At 46.4% G+C, this 25,708-nt stretch overlaps 8 protein-coding genes across 8 annotated transcripts; 6 read left to right on the top strand and 2 right to left on the bottom strand.

Moving 5' to 3' along the window:
- Positions 1 to 630: 630 nt before the first annotated feature.
- N7478_005968 (uncharacterized protein) lies at positions 631 to 3,397 on the top strand (the record flags this gene model as incomplete). The annotated part of the gene is made up of 3 exons (XM_056922182.1): positions 631 to 739; positions 790 to 3,070; positions 3,127 to 3,397. The coding sequence occupies 3 exons, from the start codon at positions 631 to 633 to the stop codon at positions 3,395 to 3,397; spliced, it is 2,661 nt and encodes an 886-aa protein (XP_056780219.1).
- A 1,591-nt stretch (positions 3,398 to 4,988) lies between these two features.
- N7478_005967 (uncharacterized protein) lies at positions 4,989 to 5,578 on the top strand (the record flags this gene model as incomplete). Its single annotated transcript, XM_056922181.1, has 2 exons — positions 4,989 to 5,230; positions 5,299 to 5,578. The coding sequence occupies 2 exons, from the start codon at positions 4,989 to 4,991 to the stop codon at positions 5,576 to 5,578; spliced, it is 522 nt and encodes a 173-aa protein (XP_056780218.1).
- A 2,306-nt stretch (positions 5,579 to 7,884) lies between these two features.
- On the top strand, positions 7,885 to 8,910 carry N7478_005966 (putative extracellular SCP domain protein Pry1; the record flags this gene model as incomplete). The annotated part of the gene is made up of 3 exons (XM_056922180.1): positions 7,885 to 7,888; positions 8,132 to 8,295; positions 8,353 to 8,910. 3 exons carry the CDS (start codon positions 7,885 to 7,887, stop codon positions 8,908 to 8,910), a joined length of 726 nt encoding a protein of 241 aa, XP_056780217.1.
- Positions 8,911 to 9,226: 316 nt separating this feature from the next.
- EifCb (translation initiation factor eIF3 core subunit b) lies at positions 9,227 to 11,672 on the bottom strand (the record flags this gene model as incomplete). The annotated part of the gene is made up of 4 exons (XM_056922179.1): positions 9,227 to 9,655; positions 9,720 to 11,253; positions 11,345 to 11,537; positions 11,600 to 11,672. 4 exons carry the CDS (start codon positions 11,670 to 11,672, stop codon positions 9,227 to 9,229), a joined length of 2,229 nt encoding a protein of 742 aa, XP_056780216.1.
- Positions 11,673 to 12,296: 624 nt separating this feature from the next.
- Positions 12,297 to 13,398, top strand: N7478_005964 (SWIB/MDM2 domain protein; the record flags this gene model as incomplete). The annotated part of the gene is made up of 5 exons (XM_056922178.1): positions 12,297 to 12,303; positions 12,386 to 12,522; positions 12,607 to 13,047; positions 13,101 to 13,154; positions 13,210 to 13,398. 5 exons carry the CDS (start codon positions 12,297 to 12,299, stop codon positions 13,396 to 13,398), a joined length of 828 nt encoding a protein of 275 aa, XP_056780215.1.
- A 647-nt stretch (positions 13,399 to 14,045) lies between these two features.
- N7478_005963 (uncharacterized protein) lies at positions 14,046 to 15,875 on the top strand (the record flags this gene model as incomplete). Its single annotated transcript, XM_056922177.1, has 1 exon — positions 14,046 to 15,875. One exon carries the CDS (start codon positions 14,046 to 14,048, stop codon positions 15,873 to 15,875), a length of 1,830 nt encoding a protein of 609 aa, XP_056780214.1.
- A 265-nt stretch (positions 15,876 to 16,140) lies between these two features.
- N7478_005962 (putative carbonyl reductase) lies at positions 16,141 to 17,155 on the bottom strand (the record flags this gene model as incomplete). The annotated part of the gene is made up of 3 exons (XM_056922176.1): positions 16,141 to 16,388; positions 16,450 to 16,833; positions 16,906 to 17,155. 3 exons carry the CDS (start codon positions 17,153 to 17,155, stop codon positions 16,141 to 16,143), a joined length of 882 nt encoding a protein of 293 aa, XP_056780213.1.
- Positions 17,156 to 18,668: 1,513 nt separating this feature from the next.
- N7478_005961 (E3 ubiquitin-protein ligase HEL2) lies at positions 18,669 to 21,130 on the top strand (the record flags this gene model as incomplete). The annotated part of the gene is made up of 3 exons (XM_056922175.1): positions 18,669 to 19,088; positions 19,197 to 19,435; positions 19,504 to 21,130. The coding sequence occupies 3 exons, from the start codon at positions 18,669 to 18,671 to the stop codon at positions 21,128 to 21,130; spliced, it is 2,286 nt and encodes a 761-aa protein (XP_056780212.1).
- Positions 21,131 to 25,708: the final 4,578 nt, after the last annotated feature.

The following is a 25,708-nucleotide window of genomic DNA, read 5'->3' as shown; positions in this document are numbered from 1 at the left end:
AAGGGAACTATCGGCATTGATAAATACGAAACCTTAGGAAATACGCCATATTAAATTATTCGAAAAGTAGGTGTGGCATTATTGACAGGGCAGTGCTGGCATGGTGTTCTATCAATGTATTAATTGATTGATATAGTTCAAAAACAGTTACTATTTGGTCCGGTTGCACATAGTAGGCCATATTTGTATATCTGCTTGGAATACACATTTCAGCGTCTTATATAGGTTTCGAAAAAAAAAGAGTCCACCTAAGCAAATATACCCAATAAGATTCAGCATCTATTCAAATATTGTTATATCCACTAGGCAACTGGCTAATACTGCGATAGTCTTTCACCGCTAGATTTTGCCAATCGTAACTAAGGGGCGGTGGGGTGGACCCTGCCAGGCTGATCGGCGCTTGAACCGGGCTGATCCTCACGCGCCCCGATACGTTGTGGCCTTTTTTATTTTCTTTTCCCTTCTCAAGCTGTTACACCCGACTTGAGTTTATTCTGCACCCATTACAATTATAAAATCTTAACATTGGGGGCTTGGGTGGCTTCGAGACTCAAAAGCAGCGTCTCCGACCCCAAGGCACACCCCGCGAACACTCTGGCCCACTCTCGATGAAGATTCCAGAAAACAGAGATGCCGAACGGGAAGAAAGCGACGGCGCCAGCCAAGCCTCGCAGAGATGTTTTGGCTTCGCTGCGCATGGCGTCACTCGAAGAGATCTCGCGATCCTCACTGCCTGCAGGTACGCTGCATGGATGATTGGCCGATAAGGCGCACGCTGACATTGTGCAGAGATCGTGTCTTCGATTCTCGATTATTTAGATCCGGTCGACCTGATTCGAGCGGCGAGTTCCTGCAAGCTCCTCCATGAAATGGCATATGACGATACTCGATGGGTCCAACGATTGAAGCGAATCGGATGCTGGGATGAATCCGACGCACGCAAACATGCGGAGAGGATATACGGCACCGTCGCCAATATGGAAGTGGTTGAAGAGCAGGATGCCGAAGAAAAGGCTAGTGGTACAGTACCTACTATCTCAATTGAGAAACCTCCTGGTTCTGGGGTCAATGCTATATCCGATGGGTTCGATAAGATAGAGCTTGGGAAAGGGGCGACACAACTTGAGCCCCTGGAGAACGAAGCTATTGACCCCGATCTAGTGATTTTGGAACAGGTTAGATCTATACGAGGTGAAGCTCGTCAGGAGTATGGGAAAATCCACGCTGCATTGGCACCTTTATACAACGATATTGCGAAGCATGGGCCAACCACCGATAATCTAGTTTTCACCAAGTACAAAAACCCCCAGTTTCAGGCAAAACTACTTTCTCAACTTTTGGCATTTTCAAAATGCGATATGACAACGGGTTGGGAGGAAAGAGTGGATCGCCTAGAAGGTGCTGTGTCTATGTTTGAAGCCGCTGCATTGAACGAATTCAGAAACGGATACGAGACAGACGACATTGACGGTCTTATGCGCAAATATGCTCACATTTTATTCGCTCTAAACGGCGGCAACTCAGCACTAGAGCTATTTATACATCACAACCATCTAGTCACTCGAAAATCGGAGCTTGGGAGTTTGGCGGATTGCATTGATGGTATAACTGGGAAATTCAAGATTCAACATACACAGGCCTTCTTCACACGTCTAAGCGTCGCCTATAATGAAGAAATTACGACTATCAACCGAGTATTCTCTTCCGAGTTGGAAGTGGCATTGCCTTTCATGCAGAAAGTGGGACAAGACGTTCTTTTTCCATTTTTGACAGCCATCTTCGATGAATTGCATCGTATCAACAAGGAGTCTTACCTCACTGCAATTTCTGTCACATTCATACAATGTATGAATCTCTCCCAGACCTTGCTTCCAATACGAAACTCCGGAGATACGTTCGACCAGTATCTAGACACCGTTGTCACAAAAATATACGAGCCGCATATAGATCTTTACCTAGCAGAGGAGCTTGACTTCTTCCACAAGGGCTGCGAGACCACAGTTAGCGACTGGGATCGTCAACTTTCAGAACAGGCAGCCTCGACCGAATCGTTTTTAATGTCGAATGTCAATCGACAAGCTGATAAGCGGGATTTCCTCACTTCGTTCAAAAAAGTGATCATGATGCCAGTCAATATCTTACCCAGTTTTTCAAGCAAGTCGAACGAGGATTCCAAATCGGATGCCGAGAACAATGACGACGGTACTTCGAAGAATACCAACCGGTTTTCTACAATGTCTCCTTCCTCCCCAAAGCCCACCGAGGAGGCACCGACGACAGAATTGGCAGCCAAAGCTCTCATCATGAAATCCAAGATGGAAGGCATTCGATCATTGTTCAGTATCGAAATCGCACTTAGTCTTGTACATTCCGCTAAATCCAGTCTTGAACGCGCCGCGCAATTTGTGAGGCTGGGTGGGAATTATGGAAAAGCTGCGAAACATCAGTGCGAAGCGATATTTGTGACTTTGCTGCGTATTCTAGGCCATCAACATGTGCTTATCGGGTTTGATAAAGCCGTTGATCATCTCTCGAACTATCGGCCCCGCGAACAAGACGACCGTGATCAATCGGGGGTGGAGCCTCTTGTGACTTTCTTGGAATTGGTCAATGTCGGAGATCTGATCTTGCAGATGATTGACGTCTTTTATGAGCAAGAATTGATCGCCACCGGTCTCACTGACCGCAACGATTTCATCGATCCCGCGGTGAAGGAAAAGAAAAGGTTTGAGCAGATGCTCGATGAGCGGGTTGCGGCTGGACTGAACAAGGGAATCGACGTTCTCATGGAAGAAGTAGACTATATCCTCGCCACGCGGCAGCTTGCTACTGATTTCAACCCAGAAGTCTCGTCAGACCCACACCGCCAGATTATGGATGTCGGCTTAAGTGAAGCTGCGACGGCCGTGATAGATGTGGTGTCATCTCATACACAGATGCTTGTTGGGAGTACCGATAAAAGCACATTAGATGTGTTCAACCAGGAGGTCGGATTACGGTTATTCACCGCATTATGCAAGCATCTTAAGCGTCAACGGATCAGCGTCGAGGGATCCTTGAAGCTCATCAGGTAAGAATTCAGAATAAAATAACATGTCTAGCGATCAAGAACTAATTAGAATATAGCGACATGAATCACTACTTCAAGTTTGTTCAGACTCTTAGGAATAACGAACTTCTCTTATATTTCAAAGCCTTCCGCGAACTCGCACAGATCTATCTGATTGACCCATCCGATGCGAAGGAGTTGGCGACTCTTATCGCCGATGCAGACCGCTTCCAGGGCGTCTGGCGCGTCGAGGAAGTTTATGAATTTGCGGAGCGTCGAGCTGATTGGTACCACGTCAAACGAGATGTGGAACGAGCCATGTATGGCATTGGATGCAGTTTGATGTAAACATTGAACATTGCATGATAACCTCAACCTTTGAAGGATTGCATAGCGAAACATGATATATAGAAAAATGAGTTTTGGCATGAACGTTACGAGTCCTGGTGTACTTATATCATTAACAGTATATACTATCTACCGCCATTCATTGAAGTACAAGAACACTGCCTTCAAGTCCATGGAATGATTCCGATCTAAGTACCTACGTAAAATTCAAATGTTTACACCACACTCCACCTGCCAGTGGCAGGGCTGCAGAGCTCCAGCTGATCGCACGGATTCATCGACCAACACCACGTTTACGCACACGAATCCCAGAGGGCAGACAAATGGCACTTGAGTCCTACTTAGTTCTCATAGAAGACTCGGACTAATAGGACAAGGTAACCCCCGCCGAGTGCTCTATCCTTGGCACGGGGTCCACGTTCTATTCGAAGCCGCCATCATTACCCTAGAGGCGTGTTGTGCCTCACGAGATTGGCCTCAGTCAGAAGAAACAGTCACCTAGATGTTACAGTCTTCCCTCAACGTATACAGTTTTTTCGAGCCATAGGTGAACGATAGAATGAAGCTTCTCTATGTGCAGATTGCTTAGAGCCATTGGTGGGAAGAGCCTTGGTGTCGCTTGCATCCAGAAGCATGGCGGTGCTCAGTCTTGTTGATGAGGCATCGATTACGGAAGACATCGAAGGTCTGCTTCTTTCCGATGAGCCGCTTACGTGGAATTGAGAGTCACTGGTAAATCCTTCATTCTGTTTAATCGAAGATGCAGATTTTCTTGGCAGCTTGCTTGGGGAGGGGCTTGCGCTCTTCCAGTGGGATACGGGATGGGGCATAATGCCTTCAGAACCGCCGTAGAGACTCACTGATGATGCTTTGGAGAATTTTCGTGTCTTTCATATAATCGAATGCATATTATATACTGAAATTACGTTCTTTGAAAGCCTCTGGGGCAATTTCTATAGATACACATTTAGGCGTTAAGTTTCATATCCTGTATCTACAGATTGATCTACATACAGGATGCGTAGGTCTTTGTCTCATTTTTTCCTTTCAATTTCTTCGGATACGTGTCGCAAATTGAGGGTCAGAAGACAAATGATCATTCCAAGGTTTGTCTTTGATCAAAAGGATTTCTTACGCGGCCATGGGTATTCGGATAAAGAAATCAATTAAAAATCTGACGTTCCTTTTCTCGGCCTCACCATTTCTGATTTACTTGTTCTTTGACTTCCTCGGAGGAAACCAGATGTAAATAAACATTGAACGTACAGCTTGAAAGGATTGTTATATTCGACCGTGCACGGTTACAAGCGCTGTCAGTGCTTCAATGGAACTTGAACACAATCGATACTAGTATTTGACAAACTATACATATACTATAGGTAAATACAGAAGTTCTTTGTTGTGTCAAATAGTTTGTCAAGTGTCATCAGGTATAAATTGAGGCCTAGAACAGCACTGGTTGCTGATGTTAAATGAATTTATATACCTAGGGAAGTTAAAGGTTATACATACCTATATTATACTACTGACCGAGTCCAGTACAGTCACTATCATATGCAAAATCAGCCTAGACTCGTACACACTAGACAATATGCTCTCTTCACCTACTAGAAAGCGTAATAAACAGACGTTGCATCCAAAGGACAGACGTCAAAATAAACGTCAAAAACCTAACAAACTTGAAACGATTCGCATTTCCGATGATGTTGATTTTGAACGCGACGATTATGTTGGTCGAATCAAAAGATGCGAAGAACGGATCAAGGCGGGATACGCAAAGAAAACATTCAAGACCAAGCTTGAGCAGTTGGAAAAGGCAAAGGGATTACAGGTGTGGGTTTCAATCTACTCAATGAACTTTATCTATACTCAATTCTAACAATTAGGTTTTAAAATACCAGAGAGGCAATGAAAGAACACCCTGGAAAGAGTTGGGGGGTGATTCAACGTCTAGCGGATCTTGAAGGAATAACTACTTATTTGGAGAGCAAAAAGGATCCAAATGGGGAGCTACCGAATGTCAAGGCAATTATGGCAGCTTATGAAAGCGGCGAACTTAAATGGAATGATTATGCTACCTACTGGTGTCAAGGCAAAATGATTTTTGGACCTTCGCCATTCAATTGGCAAGACTTTGGGGAATTAAATACGAAAGAAAACCGAGGAGATGGCGGGGGTTGAAGGGGTAAGCTAATATAGTAGTATTCAAGTTTATACGAACTGAAGCTCAAATTCAATTCTGACTACTAGTACTATTTACCTCAGGTTCTACCCCGGGGCCTATACTATATCTCTATATAAGATCATATTCTAATATAATTGATTTGAATAACCTTAGATATTTCCATTTATCAACAATCGAAAGTTGGCCAGAAAATATGTTTCACCGTCGAATAATGCTCGCCTAATACCTGAAGTATGGATATACCAAAAGTCGAAATTGAACCTTGAATTAATAGAAGCTCTGACTGACTTATCCTTGCTGTGGTAGATGAATATTATCCTTCGGCTCGACAAAAGTATTCATTCCCCGGAAAATCGTAATGCTACAAAGGATATCTACGGCTACCCATTGCCTGAGGTGGAAATGAAATTTGTAGATGATACAGGAGCTAGTATGATGACCATACTTCATGGCGACATGCTGGAATTGATGGGAAGTGACGTGAATAGTTATACTGCTCCAGTAAACTATTTAATGGGTTATGAAGCCTTTCGTAACGCAGATGGTACTGTGAGATACTCAAAGATTATTGCTGTGGAGGTCAACATGAAAGGAGTAGACCTTTGTGCTCATGATAAGGTGTTCATGCTCGATAAATGGACGAGTATACCCTGCTGTGTTCTCGAAGACGATGGAGCAGCTGGTCTGAATTTAGAAAGGCTGAATGGACCCTGGCTACGACATATGTTTTTTGTTGGGTCTTCCCCTGAGGCCCCGATCTCACTTTATGTTGGCACAGGTAAAAGGATGTTTCGTTACCCGGAAGTGATGCCGCCATTTGCAGAAATGCCAACTAATCCTAGATTCCCTCGTCCGCAATTTGCGGTGCAGTGGGGATTTGATCCGGTAAGGGGTAAATGGGTTCCTAACATCGATAGCAGTAGGCAGGGAGTGTACCGTCTCATTAATGGACTGAATAAAAGTCTGTGGAGTAGGATAGGCCAGCTGGTGGTTAAACTTCATAGCCAAAAGAGAGGAATATCCCAGTAACTTTTTGGTGTCTCCAGTGCCAGCCGGAGACACCCGCTCGCGGAGCCAAGTGATATCTCCCAAAGCTTTTACATAGATTATGAATACTCAGCCGAGGTGACACGACTAGCGGGGCATTATTTCTGTGCTGGGCACTTATGGGGAGTCAATTCTCGCATGCTACCTATGTCCTATGTCTACTTTATTATACCTATTCTATTTACGCTCGATGTGATTTTTCATTTCTGGATGGATCTTGTGGATACTTTTATCTCCGACTTCAAGGGACTCGCAGTCTCTCTGGAGTTACTATAGGCTTAGCTCTTCATGTTGATCAATTATGTACTACTAGTATTTATTCATACAAAGTTACTAGCGACACCAGCATTTGAAAAGAATAGGGGCATGATTCCACTTTTTCTAATGAGGTTTTACCTATGTATTTATTACTAAGAAGAGCGTAGCTAATACAAGCCATATTGTTCCATATTTCGCCTTTGGCGAGCTGAGTATGAACAGGGGAAATACTTACCTGGACACTAGTCATATAGACTCACACTACATAATCTCATATAGAAGATTTCATGCGTGTGAATAATAGCAAAGTGCGTTCACAAAAGACGTATCGCCAGAACAGGCGTGGCACTAACCAATCCCAGTGTCAACTTTCCACGCTCAAAATCGGGATACTGTATATTTCCATATGAGATCAATCTAGGTTCTTGATCATTTTTAAAAAAGTCGAGCATCAATTGTCAATCATAATATAACCCTACTACGCGTAATTGTGTATACTAAAAGGGGATTTGAACTTAGATCGCCGGCGCGTACTGGAACATCCCCGTTCGTCTGAAACACTATCCAGACCTCCCAAGCCAATAGTCTGCAAGTCAAGACCACTGAATCCCAGTCAAAGCCGAATATAGCTGCATCTCTTCGTGAGAGCACATTTCCGAAATTAGAAACTCTCTTATTCTGCACGGGAAGTAGCCTAATAGCCCCCAGTAATTGTCTCAGGCATCATTGGCCATGACGCGTTGAGAGTTTCTTGTAGAAACAGCAGTTTCGATGAAAGCTGAAAGCTTTAGCGCCGATTATCTGGGCATATCATAACTCTGAGAATATTAAATTTGTCTTGTGGCGCTCTCGAAACAATTGCTAGATTCATTCAATGACGGCGCAGTTGTGTTTTGCCTGGACGCTCTTTGCGGTTTGAAGCCTTTTTCACGGATCTGAAACTGGGGAAACAAAAGAGTACATTCTCAAAATACTTGAATGATGCAGTGATTGAGCAATGAGTGCTTAATCCCTTTAAGTCGATTTCCTTTTGTTTTTGTTTTTCATTTTTCCTTGACTCAAGGATTTTCTAGAACATCAGCATCACAAGTCTGATAACCATGAAATCACACTATACTTCAACACTATTACTTCATTTTCTCATCGGATGCCTGCCTATCAATGTTCTCGCTGGAGATATTGTATATGTCACAGTTATGGCTACCGTCCAAGCAGCAGCAACTACTGTTATTGAGCCCCCACAGTCCCCACTCCAGCATCATACACCTCTGCCCCCGTCTTCGAGGACACCGTTCTCCAAGTGAGTAATGGGTATCGTGACGCCCATGAAGCAACTGGATTAGTGTGGAATGAGACACTGACAAAGTACGCTCGCGACTGGGCCGAGACTTGTATCTGGAAACATTCGGTAAGTACCAACAGAAAACACGCACCATTACCATGACTGAATCTGATTCTGGATCAGGATGGACCCTATGGTGAGAATATTGCCTTTGGGTACCCAAACGCTTCTGCTGCAGTAGAAGCATGGGGCAATGAAGGGGAGTTATACAACTTCAACAAGCCAACTGGATTTACCGAGGCAACCGGCCACTTCACACAGCTAGTCTGGAAGTCAACATTGGAGGTCGGGTGTGCGGCAGTGAATTGCGGATATACAGAGGATTTTCTGAAGGCCAAACGAGATGTTCTGGGGCCGAGGACTGCAGATGGGAGCTCTCGGGCACAAGGCTGGTATGTAGTGTGTGAATATACGCCAGTTGGGAACGTGGTCGGTGATCATGACGAATACTTCAAAAAGAATGTTTTGCCTAGCAATCCATCCCATACGAGCTCAACCGAAACTGCGTCTGCTACAACGTCTACGACAGCAAAGACATCTGCGACATCTGCATCTGCCGCGACGACTGTGACTCGCCCAAGTGTCGGGGTTGCCAATTTGCAAGGACGCGTTGAGTCAGAAATACAGATCATGTTACTAGCCCTTGGAGTTGTATGGATAACTATGGGTCCTTACACATAAAACTAGGGAAAGAAATAGAGAAGAAAAAACTTATAAACGGGAAATGGCGACAGTTAGATTCTTTCGTAGGCATTTCTCATGCTTATCCACATTGCACATCAGTGAGCTTTAACGTACACGTATAGCTCAATCTATCTCAGATTTTTGGGATGCCCCTGTCCTTGCTACATAACAACAGGACCAAAACACATGGGGGGCAGAAACCCGGGCCTCAAGCGAAGAGGGGACGCCGGAAAGTAATACTTAGGAAAAGAGAAACGGAAACACATTATATGCGAAATGAAAAGGGAATGGCGAAAAAAGCAAGGATATGTTATCAACCAATGACCTCCTCGGTCTCTTCGATGATCTCCTCCACAATTTCTTCCACGACGGTATCTCCCTTGTCCTCGACACCGACTGGGGCATCCTTGGCCGCTTGGGGTGAATCGGCATCGTCGGGCAAGCCAAAAGCCTCCCTCTCCTCGGCTGCGAGCTCCTTCTCCAGACGCATCCAGGCAACCCACTCGTTGAGGACACGCTTACGTGTCTCGACCACAGCAGTGTTGGCAATGTCGACGGCGTAACGGTCCTCCTCATCGAACTCTTTGGAGTATTCGCGCAGGTTCTTGCGGACTTGCTTCTGCTCCTCCTTGCTGAGCAGGGTCGGGGGGCGTGGTCGCCAGAGGAACTGCTTAAATTTCTCGGTGGGGTTCTCGGACAGGGTTTGACCGGCGAATGTGTGCAGGTTCCAACCATTCTCCATCTATTGAATGAATTAGCATATGACATATAATATTGTGGATTAGAAAGAAATTTTTGTTTCTTACCGAATGAGTCCAGACACTAGCACTGCTAACAACGTAGCGACCTGTAGAATCCCACTCAATATCTGTGACACCGTAGTGCTCATTGGTCTTCATCAACTGCAAGTTGGCAGCAAGATCCTTCTCAGCCTCAATCTTCTCACCCTCAAAGTCCAAATCCCAGAAATCGATCTCGAAGCTGGACTGAGAGTGGACTGTGGCTACAACAACAAAACGGCCCTTGGGAGACCAGTAGATTCCATTGCTGTTCTTCTTCTCGACTGTGCGCACAAGCTTGAAGTTACCGGCGGTGCTACCCTTCTTCTCGGTCGCAAAGAAAGAAACGGAAGTCTTGGGGGGAACAGCGACACCGGAGGCGGATTCGCCAGTGGTGATGAGAACAAATCGGGATCCATTAGGTTCCCAGGCAAAGTTAATGACAGTGTCCTTAAGACTGTCCACAACTTCAACGGGAACACCCTTCTCCTTGACACGGAAAATTTCCAGGTTGGTGGCCATGGATTTCTTGGACTTGGAGTGACGGTCAACCTTAACGCAGACGTAGGCACCTTGTGATTGCCAGTGCAGCTTGACATCTGAGACATTGAAAAGGTTACGAGTACGAACGACCTCCTTAGAAGGAACGCTCATCATACCCACACGAGCTGGGTTGCTGCCAATTTCGGGGGTCCAGAAGCACAGCAACTGTTCGTACTGTTTGATACCCTCTCGGGTAACAGTAGCTGGAGACCACTCGAAGTCGTTCACGCCCTCAATCTTCACTGAAGTACGACCCAGAAGGTTCATGTTGGGGAGCTCGTAAATAGAGATGGATTGGCCCTGGAGCATACGTGCAACGTACTTCTCATCCGAAGACCACTTGAAAGCGGGCCACTGCACCTTCTTCTTGGGTTGAACCTCAGCCTCATCCTCAACGGGTGCAGCAAGGTCGTGAGAAACGAAGGATCGGAGAGGTTTTCCAGTCTCGATATCCCAAACGATGATGTTCTTACCATCCTCCTCGTAAGTCAGGATAGGTTGGCCTTCCTCGACCTGGATTGGGCGAGCAGACCATGTAGTCAGGTAACCCTCAAGGGGTGAGAATTCGACAAGTTGGACGAAAGGGTGAGGGAACTGTTTCTGCTTGGAGAAGGAAGCGCCACCCCAAAGCTGGACACCTTGGGGGTGGACGGAGGCGAGGAAGGTACCCTTGGGGGACCATTGGACGAAGAGTTGTGTCCAGTGTGCGCGATCGACGATGTTCTCGGGGGGGTTAGACTTGTTGTTCCAGAAAACACCAACTTTATCGTTTCGGTACAGGGCGAACTGGTCACGGGCGTTGGAGTCTCCCATCCACGAGCGCAGGTGCTCCTTCTCCTTGAACGGCTCCAGCTCGGGGGCAACATATTCCTCCTCAATTCGTCCTTCGCGACCGTAGCGCTCAATATCCATCAACTTATTCACTGAAAGGGTGTGCTTCTTGTCCAGGGGAACACCGTGCAGTTGCTTAACGGCAGCCACGGCTTGCTCGGGGGTCTCGTACTCAACGAAGGCGAATCTAGATTAGAAGAAGATCCCTAGTTAGATTGTTGATTGTTCCACCCCAGTCGCAAATGCAAATCGTCTCATCGTTCCATCGGAGTACGCACCCTTCAGTCTCACCCTTATCGGACACGGGCATGAAAACAGCATCTTCGGAGGTTTCGCCGACAGTGACGAGTTTCCTCAACAAGAACTTGATAAGTTTTTGACGCGATGCTTCGGGGACAACGGGGAGTCCATCGATAACGACAAAAGTGTCTAATCCTTCGTCGAGTTTCACGTCCAGCTGTTCCTTCAGGTCTGAAAACACATGGTTAGAAGCAGAGAGGAGGGGCGATCGGGAAAAGTTTCTGCACACGCACCGGAGAAATCAATCTCCTCATCTTCCTCCTCATGGAGGTCCTGCTCGGACAAAGTATCGAAACTGGGCGCCATGATGTGTTGATCTCTAGGCGACAGTCGGACAACAAGAAGTGGTGAATTCGGGGGACTTCAAGGGAGATTTTCGGCCAGAAACACAAATCCACAAATCCACAAATCTTCGTGCCAAGCGGGTTCTTTGTGCGAGCTGACTAAGGGTGGTCACGTGGTCAGTTTCCCGTGATCTCCCCGTCATCCCCGTGATCGGTATGTACGTTAGATTGGAACCAATGTACAACGGAGAGCTACAGCGGGGTCTTCTGCATCACTTTGTTCCTCTTTTAGAACAGCTTTTTTATACGTCTATTTTTGATCGCCAAACTTCAATTTATACAAGATACAAAGCTCTTTCCATCCTATATTCTGCGGATCAATACGTGGAAGACATCTTTTGTCTTGGCCGCCCTTTCGGCATAACCCGTTCCTGCCCTTCTTCTCTCCCCCTCCACCACCGCCCGGGCTTAAGCGCCAGTACGACTATACCCACCTGACCAGCTCTAAAGTACCTTTCAACACATTACGCAATCGGGATCTCTTCTGCTGAAATTCGCGGAGCTTCCAATTATATTTCTATCCATCTCATTGGCGATACTCTAATACAATTCCAAACGCGATTCGCACCATTGACCCGCCGAGGCCATGTCGCGTAAGTTACCTCGGCGTTGCCCCGGCGCCGTTGTCGGGATCTCTGAAGCTGTCGCAGGGTTGTCTCTAACCTGTCGCAATAGTTTCATCCGATATGCGCGATCGGTTTACCGAAATCATTGACTCCATATTGGCTAAAAGCGATCTCAATACGATCTCCGAGAAGCGCATCCGCAAGGGCCTACAGGAAGAAGTCGGCTATGACCTCACTCCTCAGAAGGTGAGTTTTTTTTCTCCCATCGAGCTCGGACGACAAAAAAGTACAACGAGGTTGAAGGATGATTATTGACGTGACAATGCGTAGACTGCTATTAAGCAGCTAATAATGGAACGGTTCGATCTCTACGCAGAGAAAAACGGTGTCGGCGAGTCGCCCGAACAACCGGTCAGCAATGGCCACGATGATGAAGCTGCCTCTACCGTACGATCACCGCCCCCATCCTCGTCCCCCGTCAAACGCCATACCGATAGCGATGAAGCATCCAATCGAAGTACATCCCCTCCCCCAGCCAAAAAGCGCAAGCCAGATACCGATGTCGATGCGGATGCGCTGTTCGCCGCGAAGCTCCAAGCGGAAGAGAACTTGCGAGCGCGACCAACGCGGGGAGGAAGTTCACGTCGGGCAGCCCCAGCAAAGAAGAGGAGCAAAGCCAAAACCTCGAAAAAGGTTAAAGCGGAGGATGATTCGGATATTGAGTCAGGTTCAGACACCAAGAAAGAGGTCGTTCGGACGGGTGGTTTCCACGTAAGAAGCTTATATGCTCTCCTAGATTTCAACATGGATCTAATATTTGATAGAAACCACTCAATCTCTCACCTGCCCTATCTTCACTCTTTGGTGGTGAGATCACGGTATGTCCCACTCCATGCTATTAGGCCCTAGCCTTTTACTCACTTGCTTGAACAGCAGCTCTCGCGGCCCCAAACAGTTAAGAGGGTCTGGCAATACATCCGAGAAAATGAACTCCAGGACCCCAGTGATCGGCGGCAAATTCGCTGCGACGACGCCATGCGTGCAGTATTCAAACAAGATCGCGTGCATATGTTCACCATGACCAAGATTCTCAATCAAAACCTGTACAATCCTGATGAATAGTCTTTGGTATGTTACTAACTCCGATACAACATTGGATCACATCGTCTTCGGACTTAACGACTCTGAACCTTTCATTTCTCCGAGCCTTGTTTGCTTTTTTCTGTTCATTCTGCAATGCATGGGGATGCTGGCGTGATTCATTCAATTCCTTCGCCTATGAAGGCTCTAGGACTCTTCGGCGCTTCAATTTTTATTCAACTTCATCGTCAGATTATGCTTCTTGCCCTCCAGCGGGAGTTGGAGCAACCCCTAAGCGGGTATCATTATTAGCAATTGCATCTCAATTTTTTAACTCAGCTATGTTGGTACTGTAAATTCGGGACGGTCTGTCCCTCGCAATATCCTTCTCACCACGCGAGTCAATAGAGAACATTATACTTTCCCTATCCAACATGGTCCTTAATACAATGGACCTACTTACAGTCAATAATTGGCAAAGGCCCAAGTGGTTCAATACTTTCGTAGAGTCTGCAGATTCTTCTACTAAACGGTATGCGAGAATATAATGTCGAATTAGGGTTCGGTTCGGCTGAATTGTTAGTCAGGGATCTTATCGTGGCACATTGACTGCGGGGCAGAATATGAAGATGCGCCAAGCCGACTGCGCTTCTGACACCGCGCACCAATAGAAATATCGTGGTTCTAAAATGCGAAATCGACAAAGGCCACTCAGATTTATTGCCAGTGATGCGGATGGCTTCCCTCGGAATCGCAGAAAGGTACACCGAGCTTGTGTGCAATGTCGCCGGCGGAAACGACGTTGTACCCATGGCACAAGTGCTTCTCGACAGCTTGGGATTGAAACTCAGCCACATGAACAAGAATGTTCTCCAGCAAGAAATACATCATCACCGTTAGCCAGTATACAAGATGGCATAACCATTAGTCCAATAAGCTCTACGAGCACTGCCCAGGAGAATGATCATCACCTTTCTCCGGGTGCTAGTATTGATGGCGAAGCGTGGTTTGTTGGTGACCTTGACCCAGAAGGTGCATTTCTCGTTGCGGCAAGTCCGGCATCAAGTTCCAGAGCAAATAGGCGGCATGGGGATGTTGGTGTCTGGTTATCAGCAAAGAATGCATACACTCAACTAGAAGCTAAGAAGCCTACATCAAGTCTAATGTCTTGCCTAGACCCTTTCTTATCTTCGGTTATCCTACCACACTTGGAAAGTCAATGCTTGGGGGTCTTGCCAGCTCCGGATGATATGAAGGTGCTTCTACGCATCTATCTCACAAACATAAATCCCATATTCCCCGTTCTGGATCTCGAAACGTACGAAAACATGGCTACGAAATCTCCAGAGAAAATCATCCTCTCTCAATCAATATGCATCGCAGCTGCTTTACATCAAGATGCGAAGCCCTATCTTCGGTTACCCACAGTCGATTCATCTTTTGATTTCTCCCGCAGTCTTTTGGACGCCATTAATGCCTCCGTCGCGTTAGGTCTAGCCAAGGACAAATTGGTCCTCATTCAAGCTTTTTCATTAGCTTCTTTATTCACACAGTTCTCGGGAAATCGACAAGAATCGGCGGAGCTTTTATCTCGTGCAATCTGCCATACTTATACTATTGGCATACATCACCACTGTCCATCATCGATTCAACGGGAACAAACGCTCACTAGAATATTTTGCTGTCTTTACGCTCTCGACATCCTCACCGCGGCATTTCTAGGAAGGCCCATGCAGTTCCATCGACGAGATACAAATCGCGACATATTGTCATCTATAGCTGCGCAGGATAGTTGCTTTCAGCTCTTACTGCGTACTATCTTCGTGCTTGAACGAGTCATAGAGCTTTATCAGCCCGCCGTGAACTCGACGTGGAAAGAAGAGTTCCCGCCATTTGAAGATTTATTGCAAGAAGTCGACACATCAGATATTCCATTGCATTTCATAGGTATGTCTTTTCATATTTCTTCTCAAATAACGGAGAATGAATATTCGAATCAAGTTCTAAATGTAGCTCCAGCTACCATAGAAGTTCTATATCATGCAACCGCCATTCTGGCCTGTCGCTCAGCAAGTCCAGATGGGGTCTTCCCAACATCGGAAGCCAAACTGCGTCAGCGTTTCTCGGCAGAGAGAATAACTTATATCGTGGGAGATGAATTTTATGGGAAATTATGCTCGTCCCCGATCATTCCATATTCAGTGGCTCTATCTTTGCGGGTAATGTATCACAGTCTACAGCAAAGCAAGACGCAGATTCTCCAACAAAGAGCTCGGAGACATCTTATAACTAACTGCCATATTCTACGAGAATTGGGGAATACTTTTCATTCTGCCTCCCTCATGGCAGACTTAGGAGAACGTCTTATTCATAAAGGAGAAAATTCCCCGACGGATAGTGAGGAGAAGACATCTGATGAATGTTTTCGTCTGCGGAATCCTACGCCTAGAAGAAATAGTGCAGACTCTGTGAGAGGTAAGACACTTCTGACTTGTCCCTTCAACGTGATTTTGAGCTAAATTTATATGAAGACAATCCTATATTACATGAAGAAGCACGGCAAGGGGTCGAAGGAACACAACACTACCCACACGACATAGATTTTTTCGACCCGAAATCGACTTTGGGTATATTCGATAACTTCGATTTTGATTTTGGCATAATTGGAGGCATGAATAATGAACCACTCTAGATCCGCACATGTTTAAACTTTTCTATGCTATCGATGTATGACTATATGTGTATATACTAACCAGGCCAAAAGAAAATGCAAATATCATCATCTCATGGCAAGGTGTAGCCTCCATCAACAATCAGATCTGATCCAGTTGTATAACTAGAGGCATCAGATGCAAGGTACAGGAAAGCTCCCTTAAGCTCCTGCGGTAATCCTTCGCGGCCCATTGGGATCTTACCCTTCCAAATATCCTTCGTCTCGTCAGGAATAAAAGTAGAGATCTCAGTTGCGATGTAGCCAGGTGAAACTGTATTAGCGCGGGCAAATCGAACCCATTCCACAGCCAGTGATTTGCCTAACGATGGTTAGTATTTATTTTTTGTAATCCTCATAAATCGCCCATATGTTCAACTTACAGAGATGAATAACTCCAGCTTTAGCCGCATTGTATGCGGCTTGCAACTGAGGAACATTGACGATGTGACCACTCATCGAAGCAGTGGCAACAAAACTGCCGTATGTAAATCCGTTCAAGGCATTGCCAAAGATATCTGTCTTCTCTGTCTTCTGGCGTCTCCAGTGAGAAGCAGCGGCTCTCGCACAGTAGAAGACACCATCTAAATCTGTTTGAACTACATCGGAGTAGTGATCAATGGGTGCATCGACCATTGCACCCTTTGTCCAAGGAATTCCAGAGTTGGCAATGAAGATATCTAGACGGCCATTAAGCTCACGGACACATTTTTCCACGGCCTCTTCAACGTCTTTCAGTCCTTTGATGTTGACTTGGTATGCTCGGCCTAAGAGGTAGTCAGTAACAGTAATTCGCCATAGCCCTGGGCCTGTACATGTATCAAGGGGGATTGACATACAGGCGACACCATAAGTCTTTTCAATATTAGCAGCTTCGTCAACTGCCTTTTTGTTGGAGTTGTACCAGATTGCGACGTTCGCGCCAGCTTCTGCGAGGCCGTGGGCGACACTTAGACCAATCCCGGCTCCTGCGCCGGTGACGATTGCAGTCTTCCCTTTGAGCGAGAACATTTTCATAACACTGCTTTCTCCTGCGTATGTGTTGTTCGAATGGCAAAAGAGGCCATTTTTAATAGGTGGTTCCGCCATTTAGAGGATGTTTCAAGTTGAAATCACTATGATACTGGCTGTGGGTCTGTGTTGAAGGGATAGACTGGTGGGCTTTCAGCTATATTAATGGAATCGATGAGATATGGGAATTAGCAAAATATGAGGAAATTTCCACAGTTAAATAGTTTGTTTGGGATTGCTGGCCGGTTATTGATGTGCATCCCCCAGTGTGTCAATGTATGCGGAGGGTTCCCTATACGGCAGTTCCGCATATTCAACGTATTCTACGGAGACTCTGTTGTCGCTGCTACCGTATACAAAAGTGGACTAATTGATTCGGAATTATCCGCGCTAGTTCACTTGTCCTCAGCATATTAGTGGAGACTTTACTATATTTGATGTTCACATCGAGCAACCTACATAAGACAGGCACCACTGGCATTTGTGTGGTGGATGCGGCGCGACCACAAAACCTTGGAAACTGATCTCATCAACACAGAACCTCCAAAGTTTGGGTGCACACATTTGTTAGATCAAACAAAATAATAGGAGCTTTGTTTCGTGTTATTTGACTATATAAGATAAGTATTTGAAAAAAGGAAAATGGGAAGTCGTGAGACAAAAGTTAGATCACTTTGTCTTATTAGTGTATATATGTAGTGTGCAATAACCTCAACGACAAGAGGCAAAATTGATCTTTCGAAATTTAGGAAATCGATACTCATATTCACATAGGTTATGGAGCTCGACTATTTTTTGACCTTCTGCCACATTCATGTGCATCCACTACGTGTCCATCTCGACTGTTCATGCCTACTGGAAAGTGTTGCGGAGGCGGCCCTTCCCAATCAGGCAATTGCGCTTTCTCCACTTTGAATATGCAAAATCCCGTGGAGGAAGCTTAATTGGGGTAAGGACCTGGGGAACTTATTCATAGGGTTGTAAAAGGTAAAGTTCAAGTTGGAGATGATAACTAAGGGATGTATGATATCGAAACTGGATTTATGGGTGCTTTAATGGCCATTGGATTTGTAGGTAGTAGAGTATCATTACGCTGGTGGTGCAATAGTATAAAAGTGAGAAGATACATCATTACTTCCAAATAGCCCCAGCCTTACTCTAGCTTCCTCTAATATAATGCTTTTGGTAAGCAATACGATTATAAGACAGTAAAATCTTGTAGGTCAGGAATAGCCGATCCGATTTCATATAGATACCAGTCCATAAGTCCTCGGCCCTTCTTGCACACAGTAAATTTGATAAGTGGATGGAGAATCAATGAGAAACAAAGATATAGATACACCTATGAATATGTATGGGAATAGATGAGCTGGTAAAGCTTTCGAGAGCCATATCCCCCTTATGCATTATGTTAAAGCTAAGGATGCGGCTACATCTCCATAAACCATTCATAGGCCACGGAAAGGATCAGTCAGCGACACAAGTTTTTTTCCCATCCCCCACCACCCAACACCTCGAGCTCCAGAGCTGAAGATTTTTTTGCCATTGACCTCTTAATCTTTATCTGTGTTTTATTCTCGATTTTCTCCATATGGCCGACAACGTGCCCGCTGCCCCAGAGTCCTCAAGCCGGGGTCGTGGTGGCCGCCGACGCGGCCGCGGAGGGGCTGCCCCCTCTGGCCAGACGAATGGGCCACAGACCGCAGGAGCCAACGCCAGCAGAGGATCCAAGCCTCGGGGCCGAGGAGGCAAGGGATCGGGAGGTCGCGACAAGGCACAAGGCCAGGACGGAGCTCAGGATACCGATAAATCGACTGCGCCAGCTACTGCGACGGTCGGATCCAAATCTCTCCCAGCCGCCACGGACGATGCCGACGATGGGGAGGTGTGCTTCATTTGTGCGTCACCGGTTGAGCATACCTCTGTTTCTCCGTGTAATCACCGAACGTGTCACATTTGTGCCCTCCGACTTCGCGCCTTATACAAGAACCGGGGCTGCGCACATTGTCGTGTAAGTGTGGTGGCTATCGTGGCCTTTTATTACTTCCTTCCCGATCCGATCTCGCCGAGTTCGCTCACGATATTATGGAATCGCAAGCGCTAACGTTTCTGACGATAGACCGAATCGAACTACGTGATATTCACTGATGACCCCGTGCGACGATTTGAAGACTTTCAGAAAAAAGACTTTGCTCGAGCCGATGATAATCTTGGTATTCAATATGAAAATGACGATATTTATGAGGATACAGTTTTGCTACTTCGGTACAACTGTCCGGACGAAGACTGCGATGTCGCTTGTCTAGGTTGGCCAGACTTACATCGGCATGTAAAGAGTAAACATAACAAAGTCATGTGGTGAGTTTTCATGCTTCCTATCAACTTGATTTTACGAGTCACAGTCACTAATGGAAATGGTCCCTTAGTGACCTCTGCACCCGAAATAAGAAGGTCTTCACCCACGAACACACTCTTTTCACAAGGGACGAGTTGCGAAAACATGAAAAGTACGGCGACGACAAGCCAGGTGCCATCGACCAGAGCGGTTTCAAGGGACACCCCGAGTGTGGTTTCTGTCACCAGAGATTCTACGGCGACGACGAACTTTATACCCACTGCCGCGATCGCCATGAACGCTGCCACATTTGCGATAGACGAAATGCCAATCGTCAGCAACAATACTACATCGACTATAATGCCCTCGAAGAACACTTCGGACGCGACCATTTCATATGCCTTGACACGGAATGTTTGGAGAAGAAGTTCGTTGTTTTTGAATCACAAATGGATCTTAAGGGACACCAGCTGGAGTCACATCCAAATGGCGTCTCGAAGGATATCCGTCGAGATGCACGGCTAGTCGATCTTTCTGAGTTTGATAACATTCGTAGCCCTTATCAACCACAACGCCAACAACGCCGTGGCGCTGGCCGAGGACGAGACCCCAATGCGGAGCCATTACCAGCCTCTAGTGCGCAGCCATTAACACGAGCTGAACTAGCCTACCAACGACAGATGGCCATTCAAAGTTCCCAATCAGTTTCCACACGTAGTTTTGGCGGTCAACTCACCAGAAACGATACGCAAACAGTGCAAGCGCCACCTCGATCAGGTGGTGCAACACCAGTCTCGTCATCTACTCCGCGCTCTCGACCCCCTCCCACGGCAGAGCTTGAAAATCTGGGTCTCGCTGCTAACCAGGAGTCTCTTGGCCCCGAAGACCAAGCACGAAAACTCCGACACACAGCCGTGGTAGAGCGAGCGTCCAATCTTCTCCGTAACGATGCCAAAAAGCTGTCAGAGTTCCGTACTAGAGTTTCGAGCTACCGCACCTCCTCAATTTCAGCCACTGAACTCATCGACGCCTTCTTTTCCCTATTCGACACAGCCAGCTCTGAATTAGGAAAGCTCATCAAGGAGCTTGCTGAGATCTATGAGGATAATTCTAAGCGCACCGGTCTCTTACAAGCCTGGAATGACTGGCGCGCCATTAACGAAGACTACCCTGCTCTGCCTGGAATGTCCCCAGCGAGCGTGAACACTGGCGGCAAGCGTGTCCTGCGCTTAAAATCATCTACCGCCCAGTCCTCCCGCTCCGCCGTCGGCCGCAGCGGTGGTCTTCCCTCCGGATCTTCGAATCCTTTCCCTCCCCTCGCCGCCTCTGCTGGACCTTCCCGTCGATCACAAGCCACCGCTGCTACACCATGGGCAGCCCCTGCTGCCCCACCTGCTGCCCGTCCAACCCTTTCTACCGGCCCAGGTCGTTCCTATTCAACTCCTTCCACAGCACCCCGTGCCCCACCCACTAAAAACAGCGCGGATGCCTTCCCATCTCTCCCTGCAGCTGCCAAGCCTAATGTGCTGATGGCAGGTAAGACTCGAGGCTATGTCCGCTGGGATGATCGTCGTGGACCTGCCCCAACTGCTTGGAGCTCTAATCCTTCTTCGGGGCTTGCTTCACCAGCCGATACAGGTATTGAGGACGATTCAGGCCCAAGTGGTAGCAAGGGTAAAAAGAAGAAGGGGAAGCAGACACTTTACCATTTTGGTTAGGCTGGTTAAATACCCCCCTGACGCGTGGTGAACTGGAACACGAATTTCGATGCTATATTTATCGCATGTTTGGTCTGCATGAGCAATTGGGTCAATAGACTGAGCGTTTTATTCTTGGTTTTGGTTATTATTTTTTGGTCCTTGTCTATTACCTAGTAATCTAGACGAACAGTTTCGTAGGAGCCCCTCGGTAATATGCCCACGGTGGTGATTCATCGTGCTTTACCAAGTACCAACTCTAGGCAGTACTTTAGGGAATCAAAGATTTATAATATTCCTAGGACCAACACAACTCTGGTAATACTCATTGCCATTCCCAATATCTGTTCCCACTCGCATTCTCCACAAAACTTCAAATATTCCCTTAATTTGACGAGACAGAATAAATCACCTAAGAGACACCGAGAAAGCATCATAATATACCAGTGACAATAATAAATACTTTTACATGCCCTAAAGTACAATCCATGACTGATTGCACTTTCCTTGATCGAATCGAACGATCTCAAAAGCCAGCCAGTATCAATCTACAAGCATATGCTTCCCCGTATCCCCTTCAACGATTGGCCACGCCCATCTCAAAAATTTATCCATCATCTCATGATACCTCGTTGGATCAACCACATCTATAAACCTCTTATCGGTCAGATTAATAATAGCTACCGATGAAAAATCCAAGACCTCAGTATACTGAATTTTCAATCTCCGGCCATCAAAGTATCCATAGAGAAGGCGACAATGTCCCCTATAATCGAAAATTTGAACCAATCTCTAATGATGTTTTCCATAGATATTAGTACAATCCCACCAAAAATTCTAGTACATACCGGTAATATGTGGTGAAATCTTGTCAACCTTTCAGACTTAGCCATGCTTTTCAGTTTCTTTTTTTGTTCTTTCATTCCATCCTGGATTTCCTCAAGAAGGACTGCTATTTCGCTCATATCGGGCTGGTTTTTGTTACATCGAGACACTTCAGCTATTGTTATCGCATGACTTAGAGAGTCATTTAAGAATCTTCGCTTTCGCTCGAACCAAAAGCTGGGTAGTCGCGAAAAGCGGTCATTTTCATTATTCAAAGATCTGATAGATGTGATGTAAGTTAGCATTCATTTTTCTATACTATCTCTTTAGTATATACGGGAAAAAAAAATCAAGCATATAGTCATATACTTACCTGTCCAATCTCCAACCTCTGTATACTATAGCACTAGTATAAAAGTCAACTTAAATAATATGACAGTCGCATATAAAGCACAGGGTTCAAGTTTAGACCCACTCAGAATCAATAACACGACTTTTCAACTCTTCATCTCCCTCAAAACCATAATGTGTAAATGCCCAAAGTAAGTGGTTTGAGAAGGCCGATCCAGATCCCGGTCTCGTAGTATTGAAGTTTGCGAGTATGCTCCTCTCGGAATTACCAGGATCCATATCCTCACAGCGAGGGAATGAGATGTTTAGATGAAAGTAAGAAGTTAATTCACTTGAAGTTGTCCCGGAATCAATATCTAAGTGATAGGCGTCGATACCTAAGTACTCCAGCGCGCGATGAGAGAAATCTCTTCCGACATAGAGCGCAAGGCAGGAACGGATCCATTTTAGAAGGCGACGTCGAGATTGAAGCTGCATAATTAGAGGTATCATTGGGTCTTGGGGAAAGGTGAAGCAATTGGTTGATTGTGCGATTCAAGTTATCGATGATGGGCTGGGTATAGTAAATCAATTACACGATGTAAGAAACTAGGAAGGGAAGGAAACTTGGAGGGCGGGTAGCGGATTGATTCTCTTGAGTATGGGTGCCATATTTTCATTCTGAATGTATAAGGGAAAGGCGTGAATTGTTGTTTATGGTTCTTTTCGAAACAGGCTTAGGCCGTGTCTAGGTTGTCCATAATGAGTGTCGGGTCGGTATACTTCCAAGGTTATCTACGTGGATTGCCGGTGAACTTGGAATAACTTAGAACAGTAGTGTCAAGGCATGGCGATTAGGGTAAAATGCTGTGATACGCTATTGTCATGATTGGGATATATGCCACGCATAAATGGGAAGAGGCCGCGAGATACAGAAAGAAGTTTCTAAGTTCGCGAGGAAGGAGCCAGGTGGGGAGCTTGGACCGTGAACGCGGCAGTTGCCCTAAATTGGCTACGTAGAACAGTCGCTCTTTCCTAAGTCGGGGAGCCAGGAGTAAAGCCATGGACAGGAAGGTGAACAGGTTAAGAACCAGTCGTTACGAGAGCATTGAAGCGAGGCAACCCTGTATACCAATAACTGGACTATTCCACGGTAGCCCAGGTCCGATGTAGTGCATTATCGATTCATTGGCTGATATTTAAAGGAGTGCAAAGTTTTCACATATAAAATGCGCCCTGGCCGACTGGATGGTCTACTAACCCAATGGGCACTGAGGTGCATATCCATACGGACTATTCCGTATAAAGGATAGGGCAAATTCAAATTGAACAAGCCACATTGATCAGCCAATGTATTCCCAGGCCCACTCGTATGCAATCGTTGCCCGGACCCGAGGCCACGAACATCCACACGAAGGACATAGCGCAGCGCTTTTAGCGCCAGAATAGCTGATATTCTAGAACATTGATGGAAGGCCTTGCGTCGGAAGCACCGGCACTTTAGCGTGGACGTTCCTGCATCGTAGAGATGCCGGGAACAATGAGAGTAAAAGCGAGAGACGTGAGCCGTGAATTAGTGGCAAACTGAAGTTCGTTTGAAGGGATAAAGTCGCCGCCGGTAGGATGATCTCGATGATCAGTACAGTCATATTGGGATCCGAGATAATCGTTGCGGCAAGTGGCAGGAGGCAACGGTCATAGGCACCGCGTGTCCAATCGGCATATGCCGAGCCGAAATGAGGATCCTGTTCAACTTTTTCTCTCTCTTTTTCTCTCTTTTTTTCTCGGTGAGGCTTTAGTCGATCCTTTAGATCAGCCGACGCGGCGATCGGGAGCACGTTCCTGCATGACACGGTGGGGACAGCGTTCTTGCTGGGGCTATTTTGAGCGCCTTGTCACGTATTATAGTAGGTTGTTGGAACTATACCCTCCAGGGTTGGATTGTTGCATGCGTGTGATCGTTCTCTGGATCTAAGCGATCCTACACTATGCACTAGTTCATGGAACCTGGTATCTGTACCTGGGTGGCTGTTGGTGTCCTGCGCCCGAGGCTTACTGGTTCTTGGGCGTCGGGGATAATCGATACTAGTTTTTATGAGTGGGCCAATCATCTTTGAGAGATAGATGTTTCACAGCACCTGGCCGTGGACATGGGAATTGTATGGCTCCGGGGAATGTAGTTAATTGCTCGGCATGCCTAGGTCAGCTTGGCCCCAGCGCATCGTTATATTCCAAGGTTTCTCCGATAGCTGGATTGCGAGATCCATATATAGAACCCTAACGAAGTAGTATGATCCCAGTAGTCAGTGCTAATCTCGGTCGTGTGCGCAGTACTCCGAAGTGGTTCCATAGATTGGTATCATCCAACGCGTTCAACCGGGTGCTTCATTAAACGAGTCTCGTGTCGCGTGGTGCATTGTAGTGCATTGAGTTGCAGGTGGACCTGGATCAAGCGGGGACTCCGTGACATTGGTGGGGCTGAACTTTAGAGAGAGAGAGCACTTGAGATGTAGGGACAACTCCAGTCCCCCAGGCGTGATTGCCCCATGTGCGTGAATGGAGGTTTGCGAGTCGGGGGGAATCAAGTGTCGGGGATGGGGGAAATGGGTCAATGGAGGTATTTGATTGGTCAGGAGAGGGTTGGATGGCCTGGCCGGGTAAAGTGGATCCCGCGGCTGACTGATAAGCTTTAAATCGAGCACGGGGTGGAATGGACAGTTCTGATTGGTGCATAGAAGTCTATGTACTTTCAAACGTTCTGGAGAGTAAATTCCCCCTCCAAATGAACGAGATGAAGCCTCGTGCACATGTACCGCATATGATGTACCTTCAGCACCTCTTCTGCTCATCTCGCGTAGCTAAGCATTATCCTTGGAGAGCCAAGTAACGCCTTCTAGTCTTGGTTTGCTTGTTCATGCTTGTTTCTTGGATAGAGAGAGTAAAATGGTATAGAGTGGTCAAAAAAGACGAGATTTCGTCACTACAACGGTCAATCCCGCGATTTTTTTTGGTTTTGATTTCGATTTTCCATATGAAACAGATCATCCAATCCATTCTAAGCTATATGGATGGGAAGGACGGAGTAGACCGGGGGCTAAAACTTCCCTGTCGCAGAATTCTCCATTCTATGCGCGTAGTTTTCCTTTCCCTTTTTTCTTTTTTATATTATTATTCTAGAAGGGGTGGGCTTGCCACTGCGCGGCAACATGCATGGCAGCTTGACCAGACACTGGATTAACCAGTAATTGGCTACCAGTGACAAACCAAGTTGTCATCGGTCCAAATGTACCCAAAAGTAACCCAAACTAACGCTGAAAAGGGAGATTGCCCGGCTCCACTTCTGTCGAGAATCGTGCTCCCACCCATGCACGCGATAGGTCTACCCGTTCTGACCCTCTAAACTCGTGGCTCCAGATTGACCGGCCTAGTGCGGTTGGATCTTTC

This window comes from Penicillium angulare (genome assembly GCF_028827245.1).
Source record: "Penicillium angulare strain IBT 27051 chromosome Unknown utg000004l_segment0_segment0, whole genome shotgun sequence".
Classification (NCBI taxonomy): domain Eukaryota; kingdom Fungi; phylum Ascomycota; class Eurotiomycetes; order Eurotiales; family Aspergillaceae; genus Penicillium; species Penicillium angulare.
Note: the sequence above shows the minus strand (reverse complement) of the source record. Positions and strands in the feature narration are given on the sequence as shown.